Source organism: Ammospiza caudacuta, chromosome 10 (assembly GCF_027887145.1).
Source record: "Ammospiza caudacuta isolate bAmmCau1 chromosome 10, bAmmCau1.pri, whole genome shotgun sequence".
Classification (NCBI taxonomy): domain Eukaryota; kingdom Metazoa; phylum Chordata; class Aves; order Passeriformes; family Passerellidae; genus Ammospiza; species Ammospiza caudacuta.
The window spans coordinates 21,311,428-21,329,980 of record NC_080602.1 but is presented as its reverse complement, the minus strand read 5'-3'; the positions used below and the strand labels follow the sequence as shown (position 1 = coordinate 21,329,980).

Here is an 18,553-nt window from a genome sequence, read left to right as displayed (position 1 = left end):
AGGCCTCATGTATGTATTTTATAAATCATTGCATCTCATGCACACTTGTTAATTCTCACAGAAAGAGTTTCACATACTGTCTTTTAGCTTACTATGGATGCTGCCTTCAGGGCCCAAATGCTGGTTTGTGGGAAGAGGCAATTACATATATATTTAATGGTTTCAAATTAAATTTGAAATTAGCTTTGAACTGTATCATCCATTTCTAGTAATGATGCTTAATGTTATCGTGAGAAAATCAAGTGCTTTACATTATAGGTGTCAATTGAGTCTTGTTCAGGAGGTTGTCCAAGGACTCTTGATATGTCATGCTGGGAAGGTGATTAAATCCCTGTCAGGGTAAGTGGGAACAGTATTTTTATTTTTCTCCTCTTCCCTTCATTTCAGTCTTTCCTAGCAGCCAGTTTCTATCTCTAAGGATGTATCTCATAATAATAATTGCTTGTTATCAGTGGATATTTTCCAGTAGAGCAAAGATATCTAAATCCAAAGTCTCCAGCAGAGGAAATTGACAGGTCTGTATTTAAGGAGTTTTAGTTTAATCCATCTTAAAGGAGACCCTCTGTAAGGAGAGAAATATTGGGCATTTCCTGACTATAGGGAGTAGTGTGGGACAAGGATATGTGAAACTTCTGGGATGGGGAGACCTTGAAAGCAGCAAGGGAGTAGACAGCTCAGGAAATTTTCTTTTCTCTTGATTGTCTCCTCATGGACCTCTCTTGCATGGGGAATGTCTATAATAGCATGAAGGCGTGAGAGGAAACACCTCCAGAGGTTAAAGCTATTGGTTTGGGGTGCTTGGCTGGGCTCCTGCAGAGTCACAGATCTTTGGACACATAATTTACACATTTTGCTTATGGAATTCACCCTTAGCAGCTTAGGTTAATACAACCTTAATTGTGTATTTAATTCTGAGCCTTTTCCTCCTAAACTCACAGCAGACAGTTCCAGCAAACGTGTGTGTGTGTCAGAGAAATGCAACTGGCAGTAACTGCAGTTTGCACCCTGCCTTGCCACGGGACCCATCTCTGGAGTGAGGGTGTGAGGCTGGCATGAAAGGTTCCACAGGCTCTCACTGCTGTTGTAATCATCAACCAATAATCCCCATCCCTGGAAGTGTTCAAGGTCAGGTTGGATGAGGCTTTGAGCAACCGGATCTAGTGGAAAATGTTCCTGGCAATGAAAGGAGGATTGGAACAAGATTATCTTTAAGGTCCCTTCCAACCCAGATCATTAGGTAATTCCATGGAAGGATTGTCCTTGCACAGCAATCTTTATTCACTTGCAAACCAAGAAATACTCTGAGTATTAAGAATTGGGGATCTAGGGCTTTCATCTTTGCCAAGTTTTGACACAGGGCATATTTCTCTTTTCTGCAGTTCCTTAAAATTTTTGCACCGGTTGTTGACTGGCTTTAGAAGTCTTTGCCTTCTGTTCTAGAAAATGACAAGATTTAAAGTAAAGTGTCATTGCCTGCCTCAGAAATGGCTGCAAAATTAGTGGTGAATGATGCTGTTCAGGAGCTCAGCTGCTCAGCTGGGACATGCTGCTGCAGCTTCCTGCACATCAACAGCCCTGTTCCTGATAAATCTTCAGGCTTCTTCCCTTTTCAGAAAGCAGTATGGGGTGTTTCAGGCTGCAAAGTTTGTATGTAAAGCAAATGCATTGTTATTTAAAAGTGATTCATACTGTTGGGAAGCCCAGTAAGGTGAGCTGATTGGTGGGTAAGCAAGGGAGTGTAATAGCCCTTGGAAAACTGCTGTGTAATAACAGCTTTGATTCCTTGCAGGATAAAACTGTATAATGTTGCCAACTTTCCTGTACTTTTCATGTGCACAACACTTGATATACACTAAGTGTATTACTTTGTCATCTGGACTGATAGCTGGTCTGATCCTTCTGGGCTTTGCCAGTCTGCTTGTGAGAAGTATGAAATTTCCAAAGTTTCAGGCTTAAGGTAACACCTAAATTATAGATTTCTGAAGTCTCCTTGGCAGTGTTTCTTGATGGGTTGCTTTTTGAGCTGAGCTGATAACCCATCTTGCCTCAGAAATGCTTTCTTTCCCCCCTCTCCTTGATACTGAATTGCCTGTATCATGCACCATTAAATCTGACACAGTTTATCTCTGGGTTGGCTGTGCAGAAAAGGAGAAAGTCCAGTGTGAGCCTGGGAGTCTCAGGGTAAAGTCAGCAGCAGCCTGGCTTGGCTGCAGCTACTCCACATTCCATTATCTCCATCATTCCAAGAGCCTGGGCCCCTCAGCATCATGCAAGGGTATTTTAAGGGTTTGTGTTACTTGAAATGTTCCTGTGGGGGTACCTCATTATTGCTGGTGCAGCAGAAATGTCTGTAGAGAAAATGAGGCCGTGATGATTTGGTGGGGAAGGAAGAGATTCTATCACAGAACACATCAATCAAGAACCCTGTATGTATCCATGAAAATAACCTTCCTAAATGCATCCCCTCTGTGAAGTGTGTTTGTATATTCTAGCACTTGGATCTGTGCTGTTTGTGCTGGAAAATGTAATTTCTGTGGGCTCTTTCCACACCTTAGTGACAACTTATGAGCCAGAACAACTCAGGACCTGCTCTTCAGCTGGTGTTTCAGTTCCTGGAAGACAGAATCCACCATGAGAAGAGCAGATGCCACTTAATTTTGGTGCAATAAGCAGATTTCTGAAGCAGAGACAAAATGAGGAGCTAGGAAAAGATAACTACAAAGGCAAATGCCAAGAAATACAAGATTTCGTGACTAATGAGGTTTTCAGGTCCAGTGGAACCATTGTGCACAAGTCCTCAACCTTTGTTTGCTTGAGCTGGATCTGGCAGCCAGGATTGCTGGGCACTTTAAAATCACACTGGGTACAGAAAATCTGGCAGCTTTTGGCTGTTTCTTTCCCTTCTAAACAATCTCCACTTTTCTGACGTTACTTGTTTTCGGAACTGCAAGAATTACAGCATTTCTCTTTCAAAATATGATCTGGCAGCTAATCCTTGGTGTCACCGAGCATCTCTCCCCACTCTTGATGTCAACAGGAGTCCTGCATCCTCATCATTCCTCCAGCTAAACTCTTCATTCCTGTCTGGCAAAATCAAGAACACTGACTTCTGTCCCTAATGGATCTGGAAGCTTGCTACTTTACTGAGGTCACTTGTTGAGAGGAATTTTTGGACCAAACTCAGTGAGGTTTAGCACCTTTTTGGACCTTGCTCAGCAAGGTTAAGCACCCTTTTTGTCACTGCTTTCAGAGGAGAGAAGGGCACACACATAGAAGATGCAATTAAAGAGCTCTGCACCCTCATTTGGACTAGGCAGGTGTTGGAAGGCTTCAGACACACCTTGGCTCTGCCGTGCAGACAGGTGCAGTGATGGAGCCTTGTGTGTCCCCATTATTGGGGAATTGGGGAAAAGAGAGAAAAGCAGTTTGCTCACAGTGACTGCAAGCCCAGTGAATACGGAACCTGTATCTTTGAAAACCAAGTGTTTTAACCTCATTATTTAATTTTCTTTTGATGTACAGCCTGACATATTTTTTCAGTCACTTACACTGTGCACAAGAACTGACCTTTTATCATTTTTAGTTGTAAATCAGAGAGTGACGTTAAATGCTCAGGGTGGTTCTCTGTAAAGTGATTGTTTCACTGCTCTGCAAGCTGTGCTATAATTTGCCCCATCCATCCAAATACATGTCTCACCATAATTAAATGAATACTTTTGTCAGTTTATGTTGCTTCAGCTTTCACTCAGGATATGCTTGCTTCCATGGTGGGTTAGTGTTCTTTCTAGAATTTATGTAAGCATATATAAATATAGACATATATATTCACATACAGAAAAAAGAAAGAAAATATAATTGCAACTTTCAGGTAAAACACATAGAATATTTTGGCAGGCATTTGAAATTTGGTTTTTATAAAATATTCAGAAAATAGTCATGTTAACAGCGATTTTAAAAAATGTTCCCTGCTGGGAGTTGATAGATGCTACAAGCTACAAATGGATTCATTTGGAAACTGCATCTGCCTGTTATATAGGTGAAACATTATGAAATACCTACAACAGGAACACAGAAGAGAATTTGGAGATCTCTTGTACAACAAACAGCAATGGCAACTTTTATGTGTACTTTACTCTGTTCTTTTTGCAAGGCAATGCTGTCTCCTTAGATCAGAGCAAATTGTTGTTTTTCCTCTTTCCTCTCTTTACTGGGAGTCATATTTTCCTGGCTGGAAGGTCCTCCTGGCACACAGAATCCCTTTAGAACCCCATTTGAGCTCTGAAATAGGTTGAAACTGATGCTTCATGTTTTTGTCAGCTCTCCATGCCTGTTGTTTCTCTTGTTCATCCTTGCAGCTCCTGACAGACAAATTTTAGGAAGCAGGGAGAACATAATGAAATATTTGCTATTCTTCATGAAACATCTGGCAGGGCTTTGGCAAGATCAGGGAATTAGCAAGTGTTGCCACTTTTATATGCAATAGATGACATTTTTTGTTGTCCTTAATGGAGTCCAAAGCATATGCAAATCAGCTGTGTAATGAGCGAGGTTAAGCAAGGTTTTGGAGTTGGGTCCATATGGTGTTAAAAACATAATTGATCAGAATGTTTTGAAAGATATTGAACATGAGTATTCAGATTTGTTTTATCTGAATCTCATTATGTCTGAGAAGAGATTTAGGATGACGGCAGAGGCTGAAGTTTTAGCTGCATCTATTGTTGATTATTTATGATCAGACATACTTCATCAGATATTTCTGCTATAAACTCCACTTCAATCTGCTTTAAAGGCACAATAGATTTCTTTGACCTTGCCCTTGCTGTCTTTCATTCTTATGGGTACACACAGGGTCTCTCTCTTCCCCCTCTAACTATAATATTGATTAAATATATTTGTTCTCCTCAGGAAAGGATGAGAGACCAAAAGTTCCATATCAGTGTCAGAACTTTTTACAATACAGGAGTTTTCTCAGATCAGTTATGATGAGCACCCCTGAATGAGATGTGTAACTTTTAGGAGGATTGTGACTTTGCAGATTTGTGTTGGATCCATTCCAAGAAATCTGTGATAACACTAGACCTTGGTAAAGGACCATAGGCAAAGTCACTTTGAGAGGTGGCCGTGTTAAATGATGTTCATCACCTGGAAGCTCTGAGGCTTCAGGGCTTTGCCATCATGTTGGCCTTAACTGCCTTCAGTGCACTCCAAGAATTATTTTCTGTGGCACTTAAGCTGAGATTTGTCTGAAGCCTTTCCTCAAAAGCAGAATTCAGTGGAAGAACAGCTGTTGAACCTCCATGCATTGCCATACCCTGTCCCTTCTCTGGGTGCTTCAGAACAAGAATCATTCTCTTTACCCGAGTTGAGTATTTTTGGTCCCACCTGTTCTTTACCCATTTGAAGCACACAAGATTGTGGGGTTTCTAAAAATGTGTGTTCCTTACTTTAAGAGGTACAAGAACGAGTCAGGTCCATGTGGAATAGGAAAATGTCCTGATTTCCTTACTGAGAATCCAAGATCTTAACTTTAGCCACAGTCTTGCTTTAAGCTCCCAAACAGCTGATAACACTGGATGTTTTACTCAACCATTTCTGCCTGCCTCTTGACCATCCTAACATATCTCAAGCCACAGAAGCACAAGGTTGGAAGAGACCTTCAAGATCATCAAGTCCAACCCAGCCCCAACACCTCAACTAAACCATGGCACCCAGTGCCACATCCAGTCTCTTTTTAGACACATCCAAGGATGGTGACTCCACCACCTCCCCAGGCAGCCATTCCAGAACTTTATCACCCTTTCTGTAAAAAACTTTAATAATAATACCAACCTATAATATCCAACCTATATTTCCCTTGGCACAGCTTAGGACTGTGCCCTCTCATTCTGTCAGTCGCTGCCAGTCCTACACAGATGGTCTAATTTCCCTTTCAGGTGAACTCCTGCTTTGTCAACACTCACCTGGGGACTGGAGTCAAAGAATTGCTTTGCTCTGGTCACAAGCAGCTCTTTCCCTCAGGTTGCTTCCACTTGAATGCAACAGCATCAAGGTTCAGTGATCACCTATTGTTATTTCTCAGGGAGCTGTGGGAGCATCTCCTGAGACCTCCCATGTCTTGTAATGAAAACTGTGCTCTGAATACAGAGCAAACCACATAACTGAGTGCATATGTGGGTGTCTGGGTGTGTGTATAATGTGTATATATCTGTTATTTATCTGTCTTTAAGGAGAGGTAGATAAGTGATGGTGCTGTATTTACGTGCTTGTTTAAGCTTATTTACATACGTGGACACATATAAATTATAATAATTTAACCTCATAATTTGTCCTCAGCCATAGATTCTCTGAAACATCAGAGTGCGTATCAGCTAAAAATACATTTTCATGAAGAAAAACTAGCAGCCAAGAGGTTTTTTTTCTCCTTCACGGGGTGTAGTGGTTGGAAATTAGTAATTTACAGCAATTATTAGTTCAGTCAAGTAATTAGATATCTATCTGTCATCTTCTGTGCAAACAGATATTTGCATGTGTACTTATCTGACCCAAAAATACCTTGCACATAGGACAGATATGTAACTAAGGCACAGGCTAGACATGTCTTGGTCATCTTATAACATTGTGCTTTCAAAATCCCAAATCCTTTAAGTTGCTCAGAGAGAACTAAGGGATATATACATATAAAACTTGGACTTTTGAAATTAAATATATAGAACCACTTATACAGCTTGGATAGAGTCAGTGGAATTATGTGAAAGAGCACCAAGGGAAAAAAGGTCTCAGGAGAACCTGCCTGCCTTTACATTCTTTATCCTCAGCAGTACAATTTTTTAGCATCTAAGCCAAAATCTTTCTACATTTCTTTCCCCACGCACAGTGCCAATATCTCAACTACTGGAAGCATCTAAAAGCAATTACAAGGATTCCAATAATCTTCCTGTATTACTTTTGGCTGGACTGCTAAGTATCATCAATAACATGATTATCTTTTTGAGAAGAAATTGCTTGAGATAGAGACACTGTGAGAAAAGCTCTCAAACACTTTCAAAATCATATTTTCAGCAGCTCTTTCATTATTTAGTATCCTAATGAGTTCTGGTAGTCTCACTAAATATTTTCCCATACAAGGAGCCTTGACTGCTCATATTTCCATAGGAAGCTTAAGCTGTAGAAAGCCAAAATTTACCTGGTTTGGAAGCATTTCCTCTGATCCTTAAACTCTTAATCCAAGCCATTACTTGTGCTGCCTGGTAGATGGGTATTATTCCATCTATTTTACATCAGCATCTTCTGTTCCCTGTGAGTATATCTCATTTTTAATGAATATAACAAGATCACAGTGGACCTGGTATTAAGCCATCCCTTAAATAAACACCAAGTTGCAGTGTAATATGGATCTAAAAAGCAACATGTGGCCTGTGCTTTCCCAAAACACTCTAAGCTTTTTTTTTTTCCCAACAATGCCTGAATATATCACAAAAATATATCACATATGATTCTAATAAAAGTCTTAAACTTGCTTAAAATTTTTATCCCAGGGCTTGAGCCCTGGTGCTTGGGATTTTGGCCCAAATGTCAGGAATATGGTGCTGTACAGACATGGGCAGTCAGGTCTCGATATTTCTTCAGGCGTATCTCATATTGCCAAGGAATTAACACAAAAGCTGGTGCTGGATGCCAGTTTTGGGTGAATGAGCTGTTCCCCCAGCTTGGGTGGAGTGGCTGAACTTGCTTGGTGTGACTGAAATTTAACAGGTTGCCTGGAATGTCTGTGGAGGTAAAGTCAGGGTTTTCCACGCTTAGGTTCTTTTAAAATTAACGTCACACCATAATAAGTGGAAATTGTACCCTGGTTTAGCCTGTCAGTGGTGGTGGGGATGCAGCTGTTCTGTTCATATCTGCCCTTGCAAGCAGCAGATTAATGGAATTATTAATGGTTTGTCCAAGCCAGGTATTGTACCATGTGAAAGAAAACATCATCACAAACCAAAATGAATATGCCAGTTCACAAATCTTTCATAAAATACCCACAGGATGGTGCTTTCCTGTGCTGAAATGTGAATGTATTTAAAGAAAAAAAATATATATACAAGATCTAAGAACAGTCTAAGGGTGAGAGAAGAAAAACTCATTATGTTTGCGGTCTGCAGCAACTGCCAGAGCTTAATTTCGTGGCTGACTTGTATCTGTTCAAGTCACTGGGTTTTATTAATGCTTACAAGCCTACAGCTATAAGAATGCTAAAGATGCAGTGTTTGCCCTGCTCTGATATATAGATTGGTCTTCCATTAGGAGGAAATTAATGATTGTTCATAAGACTGAATCCACAGCCTCTGGCCCCTCAGCAGCTTTTCCATCCTGCAAGTCTGAAGACCAGCTATATGTGAATTTTATTGGTTAGCATTGGAAGCACACCTGGATCTTGAGCTGAGATACCTGGAACCCAGGAATGTGATGCAATGTCAGCTACCCTTCAAATGAGAGAAAAATGCCTTCTTGTCCTGTCTGCAAGCTCATCTTTCACAGAAAGATCAAAGCTGTCCCAATGGAGTGGTGTAATTCAATTAAATGCAGTTCTCTGCCTTCATTGAAGGCTTTTCCATTTCCTAAGATGGAAATGGAAAACTGTGATGAGAGGTGTGTGCCCAGCACCTCCCCTGCCCCTACACCATCATCAGCCACTTTCTCACTGCTGTTGGAGGCAGCCATTCCTGGGAACAAGAACAGTTTATGGTAGATGCAAGTGAATTGCTGACCCAGGGCTAAATTGTTGCAAGCCTGAATGAACATTAGGGGACAGTATTGGCCAGGAGTCAGCCTGTTTCTTCCTCTTTGTGCTCTCCTTTTATTTACAAGCTGTCTTCTCTTCTAAATAAAACCCATTTGCCCTTTGCTTATCTAACTGGTGCACCAGACACCCATTTCTAATCTGGCCAAATCAATTAGAAATATTGCAGTCTACAATTAGCCTGGGAACTTCTGAAAAACTAATTAGTTCGAGCCTTAGCGATGAATTGCACCTTTCTCTTGGCTATTTGCAGCAGGGAGAAAAAAAGAAAAAAAAACCCAAAAACATCAACCTACACTCAGAACAAGACCAAACATGTCTCAGGCACAGCAAACAGGATTCAAGACCATGTTTAATTACGTTTATATTGCTGGTGAAAGGATGGGCTGTGGTGGGCTGAGAGCCAGGGCGCCTGGCACTGCCTTGGGCTGAGCACACACTTTCTCAGGAGATGTGTGATGCAAAAGTCCTTGTCAAAGGGTCTTTGGGAAGGGAAGTCCCTTGGGAGTCTACAAAATTATCATTAGTGTTTGCTGTGCAGCAACAATAGGGTAAAGCAATAGCTCCCAAAGCTGGAGTCATCTTGCATCAGGACAGAGCTGGTCCCCTCCCTCGGTGAGGTCAGGGACTAAACAGATCCTTGTCTGGCATTCCTCAGGCAGGAGGGTGCCAGGCTGCTGTCTGGGGAGCTGCTGAGCAGCCAAGGAGAAATTAGAAAGTCATTACAAGGTGTGCAAGGCATCTTGTAGCAACCGAATCCAGACACAAAGGGCAAATTAAAGCCCTTCCTTGCTGGCATCTTGTTGCTGTAGCGTATTTCTTACAGGTGTAATTACCTGCAAGCATCATAGTTGTTTCATTTATGTCCTAAAATACTACTTTATTGAAGCAATTAAAGGCAGAATTGTACTCTGGGATTACTGCAAATGTGTCTGCTTAAAGTTCATTTTAGATTCATTACAAGCCTTCAGAAGCAGTGTTCCTGCTTTTAATAAAACATATGGTTTCCTCAAAAGCAAAACAGTGCAGGACCACACATCCCTTTTAGATTTGGTGATGTAGATGGAATTTTAATGTCAGAAAGCCAGAAGGGCAAGGCAATTCCAAATCACTATGGAGAGGACTGCATATCTTTAAAGCTTCAGGACACATTATTTACCAGCACTGGTAACTGTTCATACAATAGGTAAAACTTCTTTGGAAAATAATGGGCAATTCCCCTTCTGCACAGGTGATAATTGTGGTCAGGGAACATCCTGGGCTCTCCACTCCCTGCCTGAGTGGAGGAAAACCACACCTTTCATGTGAATGCTATAACTGTGGAGAACTTGGCCTTTAAATCACATAAAAATCTTTTTTTCTGTTTTCTGTTCACACACAAGAATGTATCATCTCTTGAAAAAAATTCAGTAAAGCTATTTCCTGCCTTATTCAGTCTATAAGCTGTATCAGAGATGTGCTTGGCTCATTATATACAGCCACATCCCTGCTTTGGGCAGCTTCCAAAGAACTGGGACATGCCCCATGATGGAGAGAAGGTTTAACACAAGGAGAAAATAGGGTTACAGGCAGGGTGGTTATGCTGGGAGGTTATTTTTTCATTGCAGAGAGAGGCTGAGGACATGTTTGCTTGTTTGTTGATACATCCTTCAGAGAGAATCATTGGTATGACCATGACCAGCAGTGGTCTCTAGCTTCAGCTTTTTTCTCCTTTTTATGTGATGCATTTGAACCCTCCCACTTCCAGTTTCTCTCTGCAACAAAATTCAACAGTGAGAGGAGCAATATGAAAGAAAAGTAAATGCTCCACTTCCTTCTGTAATGCATTGCAACTGTGAGGGCTGTCAAGTGAAGGTCAAGCAGAAACCCTGAGCAGCAGCCACAGATTCCCTAAGAGGGACAGTTGTCAGTGCCCGTTCTTTCCAGCAGAAAAAAAATGAAAGGTTCTATTTTGAGCCAGCCAGCAGAATACACAGAGAGTGAGTGACCTGCCACAAATGCAAAATGTGAGTGAAAAATCGCTAGAAATCACTCAGGGGTTCTCTAGTTTTTTCCATGTACGAGTCGATGAAAATTAAGTATGGAGGAGAGATGCCACTCATGCCCATGTGCAGTGTGCAGCTCTGGTTCATCACCACAGCTGCAGAGTGTGTGTTCTGAGGTGTGGCTCAGCAGGACAGCTGACATGAGAGCTTTCTCCCCAGCTGTGTCCTAGCAGGCTGACTCAGAATGAGGGGTTGGCAGCAGGCACCTAAAAGAAGTGTTTCCCAGTCATACCACAAAGTTCCATTTGTGCAAGGAGGCACTGGGCTCCCTTCTCCTTCTCCTCCCATTAAGCCAGCAAAAAAGCCAGAATTATTTTACAGGGAACCAAATCTTGCTTGCTTTCCAAAACTGAACAAACAAAAAAACACACCCACATAGAAGAGGAGAACTAATTAAGATTAAGTCATATCTGAGTAAATATGCAAATTAAAAATCAAAACAAAGAAATTCTATTTATCACATCATGAAGTTGCAAATTGCTGCTGTGGTTCCCATCAGCTGGAATAGATGGGGGCTATGAGGCCATAGGTTTTGAAGATCAACCAAATGTGTCCATGTTTTATTGTGAAAGCTGGGGGACTGATGGTTGTAGAATATATTTATCAGCCTTCCCCCCTCTCCTCTGCATTGTGTTCATGTTCAGTGGTATTCATACTCTACATTTGTCTTCAATTTCTATAATGTAGTGTCATTGGTTTTCCTCTTTGTTTACCTTCTGCAAGACAACATCATTATTCTTTGATAAATATGTTTCATGTCTCCTGGGTAAGTTTTTTGTTGCTGTTTCACTTTTGGTTTTTTGTTTCCTTTTTTGTCGCGCTAATTCTTTTTCAGCTTTTAAAGATCAGATCAAAAACAAACAAACAAACCCCCAAAACTCTGTTGGGGCAGAACGCAATAGTCAATAGATGTTGGCAGTCCTGTTCCTTACCATGTTTCACCATTTTCATGGAAGGTCTCTGTGATGTGGGGAAGCAATGCAAGGAGTGGCACTTGGCTGGTGGAACTGGCTGGCTCCTCCACGTGCCACATGCTGCCACTTTCTCTCTTTCAGAAGAACCTGCTGCTAGGAACCAGCCCATTTGTGTTGCTCTGTAAAACGTGTAAAACACATTTTAATGTGTCTTAAATCTTTCTGCGGCAGACAGTGAGTTATTGGGATGTAAAGTTCCACACAGTGCAGTGGTTTGTAGAGTTTGTTAATGTGATGAAGATCCTCTCAACTTTGAAGTCAGCAGTGTGACTGCAGCCTGTGCTGGCAGCAGGGGGAGGCTGGTGCCATGCCTTTGTTGTTTGGTAGCTCACTGTGAGACCTGTGATGGTGGCAAATGTTTTATGAATAAGTGCTTGCTTCCTAAATAATATCCCTTCTGTCTTCAATGTAAAGAAATGGTAGTTTTGTACTTTTTGCCTTTCATTCTCTGTTTGTTGTCTTCCAGACTTCCCTTCATTAGCAAAATGTTTTTGTGGTAGGAGGCGTTTTCCATTTTTTGTCAGAAACACAGCCCTAAAATCACTTTAATTATTGAAAAATTCAGAAGATCCTGTTATTTGGCTTCCCAGATTTAAGTAATAATAGGGACCTTTTTTCCCCCCAATTATCCTGTTAATGCAAATGTTTGACCTTCAGTTCCTGGGCTGCAAGCTTCTCCATCTGTAAAATATCAGTGAGTTGGGTAACAGCTATGTTCCATCCCAATGGCATTAGCAGCTCCTTAAAAATGTACAAGTGCAATATTGAAAGTAGGTATGCTTTGGTTCTTTTTGATTGCAAATCTGCAAGAGCAGGGCTTATAAATGAAAATTCTGGTTCCCCTGGGTTTAGTCAGCTTTGAACGTTATCATAGGTACTCAGTATCATGGTAATTCATGCAATGCCTGCATATGGAAATTAAAAGAAGAAATCAAACCCACTGGTCAGACTCTGCTGGGACCATCACTGTTGCTGTTTGTGCTGGGAGGATTGTCCTGGTTTGTTTGTTTTATGTCACATCCTCATTTTCAGTATGAGTTCTTCCTGACCCAGATTTCTGAGCAGACTGAAGTAGAGCCAGAAACTGTAAAAGTGCATAATTATTCTTTTATTTATTTTTAAGCTGTACAGCTCTATTAAGCTTTCAGAAAATCCTTTATACCCAGCCTTTGAAGTAAACTAAGCCAGAGATCAGCCTGAGAAGGAGATGTGGGTTGACACTGCCTGTTTCTGCTGCAGAATTCTCTGCAGTTAAGATCTGGAGTCTCAAACCTAGGAAAATCTTACACCTTTCTTGGAGTGCAGAAGAGGGGAGGGATCAATACACCCAAAAGCAATACTTTACACCTTTGGTATGCTCTGAAACATCACTTGCTGGCCGTGCTGTGTAACAGCTGAAAGCTGGAAGATTATTCTGGTTACTGGCATGTAAGTGAGCAGACCACACATTAAAGCTGTGTATGCTCCATCTGCCAAGCCATTCACTCTTCCAGCTCGGGACAAATGAAAAAACTCTGGCCCAGAGGTGGAATATTATTATTCCTTTCCCTGTCCCCCAAAGCAATACATGCCCCTGCTCTGAGTCTGATTGAAAACATTGACCTGGAGGTGAAAAATGCAGTATCTCTTCTTCCCCTGATTCATCCTGACTGTGACCCAGACAGCACTGAAATCACACAGGCTTCTTTCTGGTCTCAAAAAATTGCCCAGTTGCCCTGATGGGCTGAGAGCCAGATGGGATGCAGACAGCCTGGGAGGAGAAGGACCCCCAGAGCCATCTAGTCTGGTGGTCACTTTTCTGCCATAAATATTGCATCAGGCAAACCTCATGCACTGTGCATTGAAAGGGGGCATGCAAGGAAAGCCCCTGTGGCCATTCCTTTGGGTAAATGGCAGGAGGCCAAGGTGGGGAAACCTGCCTTTCTGAGAGGCAGATGATGTGGCTGTGGCATCCACTTAGAGTTTTTCCTCAGCCATTCAGGCTTGACTCTGAGTTTGGCCCTTTCCCAGGAAGTCAAGCTATCAAAGCCTTTCCATGTTCTTCACAAAGCACAGCCTCTCCGTGTGCTTCTGCCCTCCCTGCAGCCAGTGTGCTTGAAGATCCAAGAGGCTCAGTTTTGTGTTTGTGCTGCCTCTTGTTAGCAGTGCTCTGAGCATCCACAGAGCAGGAGGAAAAGATGCCAAAGCACTTCAACCACCTGGATTAATTAGGTCTTACACTAAATGTGGAACTACAGCAAGGGGGATGATGATTAAACCAGCAACTTTCTGGAAACTGAATACCTTCTTCTCTGCTGTATTTCAGCTTCTGCAACCTTTGTTAGTGCCTCAAGGCAAGAATGGTATTGTCTGTATGTAAATCAGTCTGTTTCTGTATTAGCAATAACCGTAATAGTGATGGGAATGATAATGCTTTACTCCTGAGAGGTCAGTGAGTATCACTCTTCATTTTATCACTCTCATAGGTGAGACAGACACAAAGACACACCAGAGCTTGTTTAGTACCCCCTCATCCCTTATTAACAGAGCCAAGGTTGAGCCCAGAAAAAGCATTTCCCTGTTGCTTGCTCTTCCCCCTGAGAACAGCTCCTCCTTTGGTGACATCCAGTCTCTCTTGTGGTTTTTCTGCAGAAGGTGCAGTAACAGCAGCCTGGAGTCTGATGATGAACCTCCTTGTGCAGAAGAGATTGATTATGACACTGCCTGTAGCTCTGATGGTGAAGAGGAATTCTTGGAGCTAGACCAGGAGATCCAGGAGTGCCTCTCGTGTGTGGAAGCCGAGACAGAAGATGAAGGAGTGACCACAGGACAGACATGCAGCTCCAGGGCTCTGAGGGGGCTCTACATTTCCAGCCAGCCAGCACCCAACAGCACAGCTCTTCCTCTGGGCTCATCAGCGCTTGGGCTGTGCCGTGGGTTTGAGAGCAGTCCTGTGTGAGCTAGGCTGTGACCTGCAGAGCAGCAAGAAAATGGGTCACTGCTCGTGTTTGCCTGTTTGCCAGCTTCAGCACCCTTCCCAGATGTGTTGCTCCTGGTTCTGAATGGAGAGCTGACTGTCTGTTTGTGTAATTTGTATCCATACATCTGCTGAGAACGACTCCTTACAGTTTGTACCCGAGGCAGAGCGAGGGGCCACCAGCCCAGGTGGTACCATGTGAGATCATCCATTCCCAAACATAACCCCAGTTTCATGGCTGCCTCATGGTTTCATACAGATTGACCTAAGGAACAGTATTCTGAGACCAAGGAATCAGAGATGATTCTCTTTTCTGACTTTAGGCAGCCTTTGCCTGGAGAAGTGACAGTTATTGATGCCTTTCAGCAGAGCTCTCTGTTGCCATTCTCTCTTGAGCTGTAGAGCATGTCTCTGATTTCTGTCTGATCAGAAGTCTTACACTGCATTCAACAGCTTGGGTCAGGCTGTGCATATTTCTGAGATGGTTGTGTCTCAGCAACAGCATGGGAAATCCAATGTGCCACAGTAAGGACAGCAGCAGTGACAATTCATAGTGATCCTCTGGAAACCTGAGCTAAATTCACCAATAGATTAGTGATGGTGGCAAAAATGGCAAAACCCTGGAGTGAATTTAGCCCAAGCATCAATCAGAACAGTTTCTTTAATCTCCAAATGGAGAAAAATTAGATTTCTCCTAAAATTGCCTCCCAGTTCCTGAAATCCAGCACAGACAGAGAACTCACACGTGTGTTCTGTATCTCTAAAGCATGAAGCCGTGTCACTTCATCTCACACTTCACATTGCCTGATCTTGCCAAGTGTCTTAGACTCTGCTGCTGCAAATGGGGAATTGCCCTGAATCCAGATGGAGATAATTTTAAGATGCAAGAGGCTCCCAACTCTGTCACTGCTTTGTGAAGCTCAAGGACAAGGATGAATGTGCTGAGTGTGTGTAGCATTACAGCCTGCAAGGACTCCAGTGATTACCAGTGATGATTAGTATTAATATTGATGCATTATTAAAAGCACCGTGTCATCTTCCTGGTTTTATGCTGGTTTTTAAGAGAATTCCTAGTGCAGAACATGAAATGCTTGGATGTGTTTCTGAGCACCTTTCTTCAGACCACCTAGACAATATTTTCCAGCAGGAGGTTGCCCTTTAGATAAAAAGCTTCTTCGTGTTCTGCTTGGTTTTCAGTATCCACAGATCTTAAAATCTTCCCTAGCACATAAGAGCTCCCTGTGTCTCTATCTCTCTAGGATGCTGCTCAAAAGGCAGGCAGCTTGGGTCCTTAGAAGCTGAGCTTCTTAGCCCAAACTAATTCATTAGGTGTGGTGTGTGCCTCTGTACAGATGTCCTGTTCTGCTTGGTTTAGCATGCAGCTTGTTGCACACCATACTGAATTTTAATAAAAGGGCGGCTCACGGGAAGGGACACAAAAGAGGTGAAACAGGTGTTCCCATTATAATAGTTTGTATAATACTGCTTCAAAGCTTATTAATAAAGAAATAATGTATGTGTGTAATTAACTTAAAAATCCGGTGTTTGTTGGCATGACAAAAGCTTGACACTGTGCTAGGTACTGATGGCAGCATACAAAAGCCAAGCTCTGGGGTGTTCAGCACACAGCACATCCCCAGAACACAGGGTAAAAACACTGTTGTACATATCTGTGTCATGCATGTTTGCACCCACTTTGCTTTCTGTACCAACACTGCCACCAGAGTAGCTGAAGGGTGCCTACCAGGGCTTGCCAGTGGTAAACCCTATTGCAAAGAAATCTTTCTAAAATCAGCATTTTCATTAATGAGATGCAAATATTTGGGCTATAATATTTGGCTTTCTAGCTGTTTCATTCTGAGTTTTTTTAACTTAGGGGAAATTCAGTTCAGTGGGAAAATTCTGTGCTGGTGACTAAACTGTGCAAGAGTAGTTGTGATATAATAAAAGATGTATCTTCCATGTGTGTTTGGAGCCAAAAGTGTATGAGCAGTAGCACCATTTCAGAGATCCCTGTGCTAGGAGCTGCAGGAGAAGGGGGGATGGCAGAGGTCCTCTATTGTAAATCAAAGGCGACTCTGAAGGAGGGGAGAGAATGATGAGGAGGGCTCCATGGATATCAGAAGGCTAATTAATTACTTTATTATACTATACTATATACATTTAATCTAAACTGAACCTGCCAAGCACTCACTCTGCTCACAAGTGCTCACACTGTCCAGAATCTTGTGACTGTCATCCAACAGTCCCAACATACACACACACTTGGCCCTGATAGGCCAAGGAAACAAAACACCATCACTTTGGATAAACAATCTCCATATTGCATTCTACCCCGGCACAACACAGGCACAGCAAGTGATAAGAGTTGTGTTTTCCCTTTCTCCAAGGTTCAGAGAATGTGAATCTCAGAAATCCTTGGGAAGAATTGTGCCTTGCTTTTCTCTGTGAACAGAAATGTGGCTACAGTCCTTGGGGTGTTTTCAGTGTCTGCTATCCAAATGCAGCAGCTGAGCTGGGAGCGGTGTCCCTGTACATCAACCACACCTGCATAAATGCTGCTGTGTGGTGTCAAAAACCTGGTCACTCTTTTCTCCCTGCCAGCATCCCATGCCTGTGCCCAATAACTTGTCAGCAAGTGAGGGTGCTGCAGAAGGCAGCGGGCAGGAGAAACCCCCTGCCCAAGGGTGGGGAAGTGCAGCGGAACACATGGGTGACCAACCATTTGGAATGGCACCTGGATAACTCCAGGAAAAGCAGTTTTGTGGGTTGCCTCCTTTTTTTCCTCCCAGGAACTTGGAGAGAGGGAGCAGACGCTCCTCTTCTTTTGACAGACCTCTAGAGGTCAGGAGAATGCCTCCGTGCGCACTGCGCGCTCCGCGCTATTAAAATTCTCCCTGAGTCATGGTAATTAAGCAGAGCTAGGCTCTGCACAGAGGAACGGAAGTGCATTGACTTTAATAAAACAAAGTGTAAAACAACTTTAGATTAACTCCGGCCTTGTTTATTCTTGCACACTTGTCATTCTGGTTCGGTATCCCGCAGTGAATGGAGCCCTTGTCCCCTGCGCCGGGGCCGTCACCTCACTGCAGCCCGCGGAGCGCCGAGAGCAGCGCCTTTCCCTGCTGCCGCTAGCTAATCCCAGAGAATTCGGAAACAGCCCACCGAGAAAGGGAGGGAGAGAGCGAGGAGAGGGCAGCCGCCCTGCTCCCCAGCGTTTTGTCCTTCCTCGAGAGTCAGCAAGGCTGTCAGGTTGAGACTCAAGCCAAATATTCCCATCGTGGCCAGAAGAGATGGTGTCTTGGAGGCGCTGCCTGGTCCCCAGTGCTGCAGCAGTTTTGGGCTCCTGCCAGGCACATTGACTTTTTTTACTGACGCTTTTTGTCTCACGCTGGCTCTCTTGGAGGCTGTGAATGGCTGTGCTCTCCTTCCTCCCCCCTGCAGTTGACATGACGTGGGTGGAAGATGCTGAGCTGAGCCCTGCACTACACTGCACCCTCTGTCTCAGCCCCTCACCAGCTCTTGGGTCTCCCGGCCACAATAGCCCTTTCCTGCCAGAGATGATCCCAAGGATGCCTTGCCAGTGCCTAGTGAAATACATGTGTGTGTGTGTAAACCTCTGGGCTGAAAAATAAATAATTAAACAATAAAATAAAAAAAAAAAGAATCAAGTCAGCAAACTGAAGGAAGAACAAAATCTAATTAGTTTTATCTGCTGTTTGTTATGAGGCTGTCAGAGTGCTCTATCCCCTAGTTTTACAGCACTCTGGAAAATAACAGTGATAATAATAAT

The 18,553-nt window shown here is 42.9% G+C and overlaps 1 protein-coding gene across 1 annotated transcript in view; it reads left to right on the top strand.

Annotated features, from left to right (window-relative positions):
* AGBL1 (AGBL carboxypeptidase 1) overlaps positions 1-16,744 on the top strand; it is a 268,424-nt gene extending 251,680 nt beyond the window's left edge. Inside the window, exon 23 of the mRNA XM_058811454.1 lies at positions 14,436-16,744. Within this exon, the coding sequence (XP_058667437.1) occupies positions 14,436-14,742 (307 nt within the window). The 3' untranslated portion in view covers positions 14,743-16,744. The remainder of the gene's footprint in view (positions 1-14,435) is intronic.
* Positions 16,745-18,553: the final 1,809 nt, after the last annotated feature.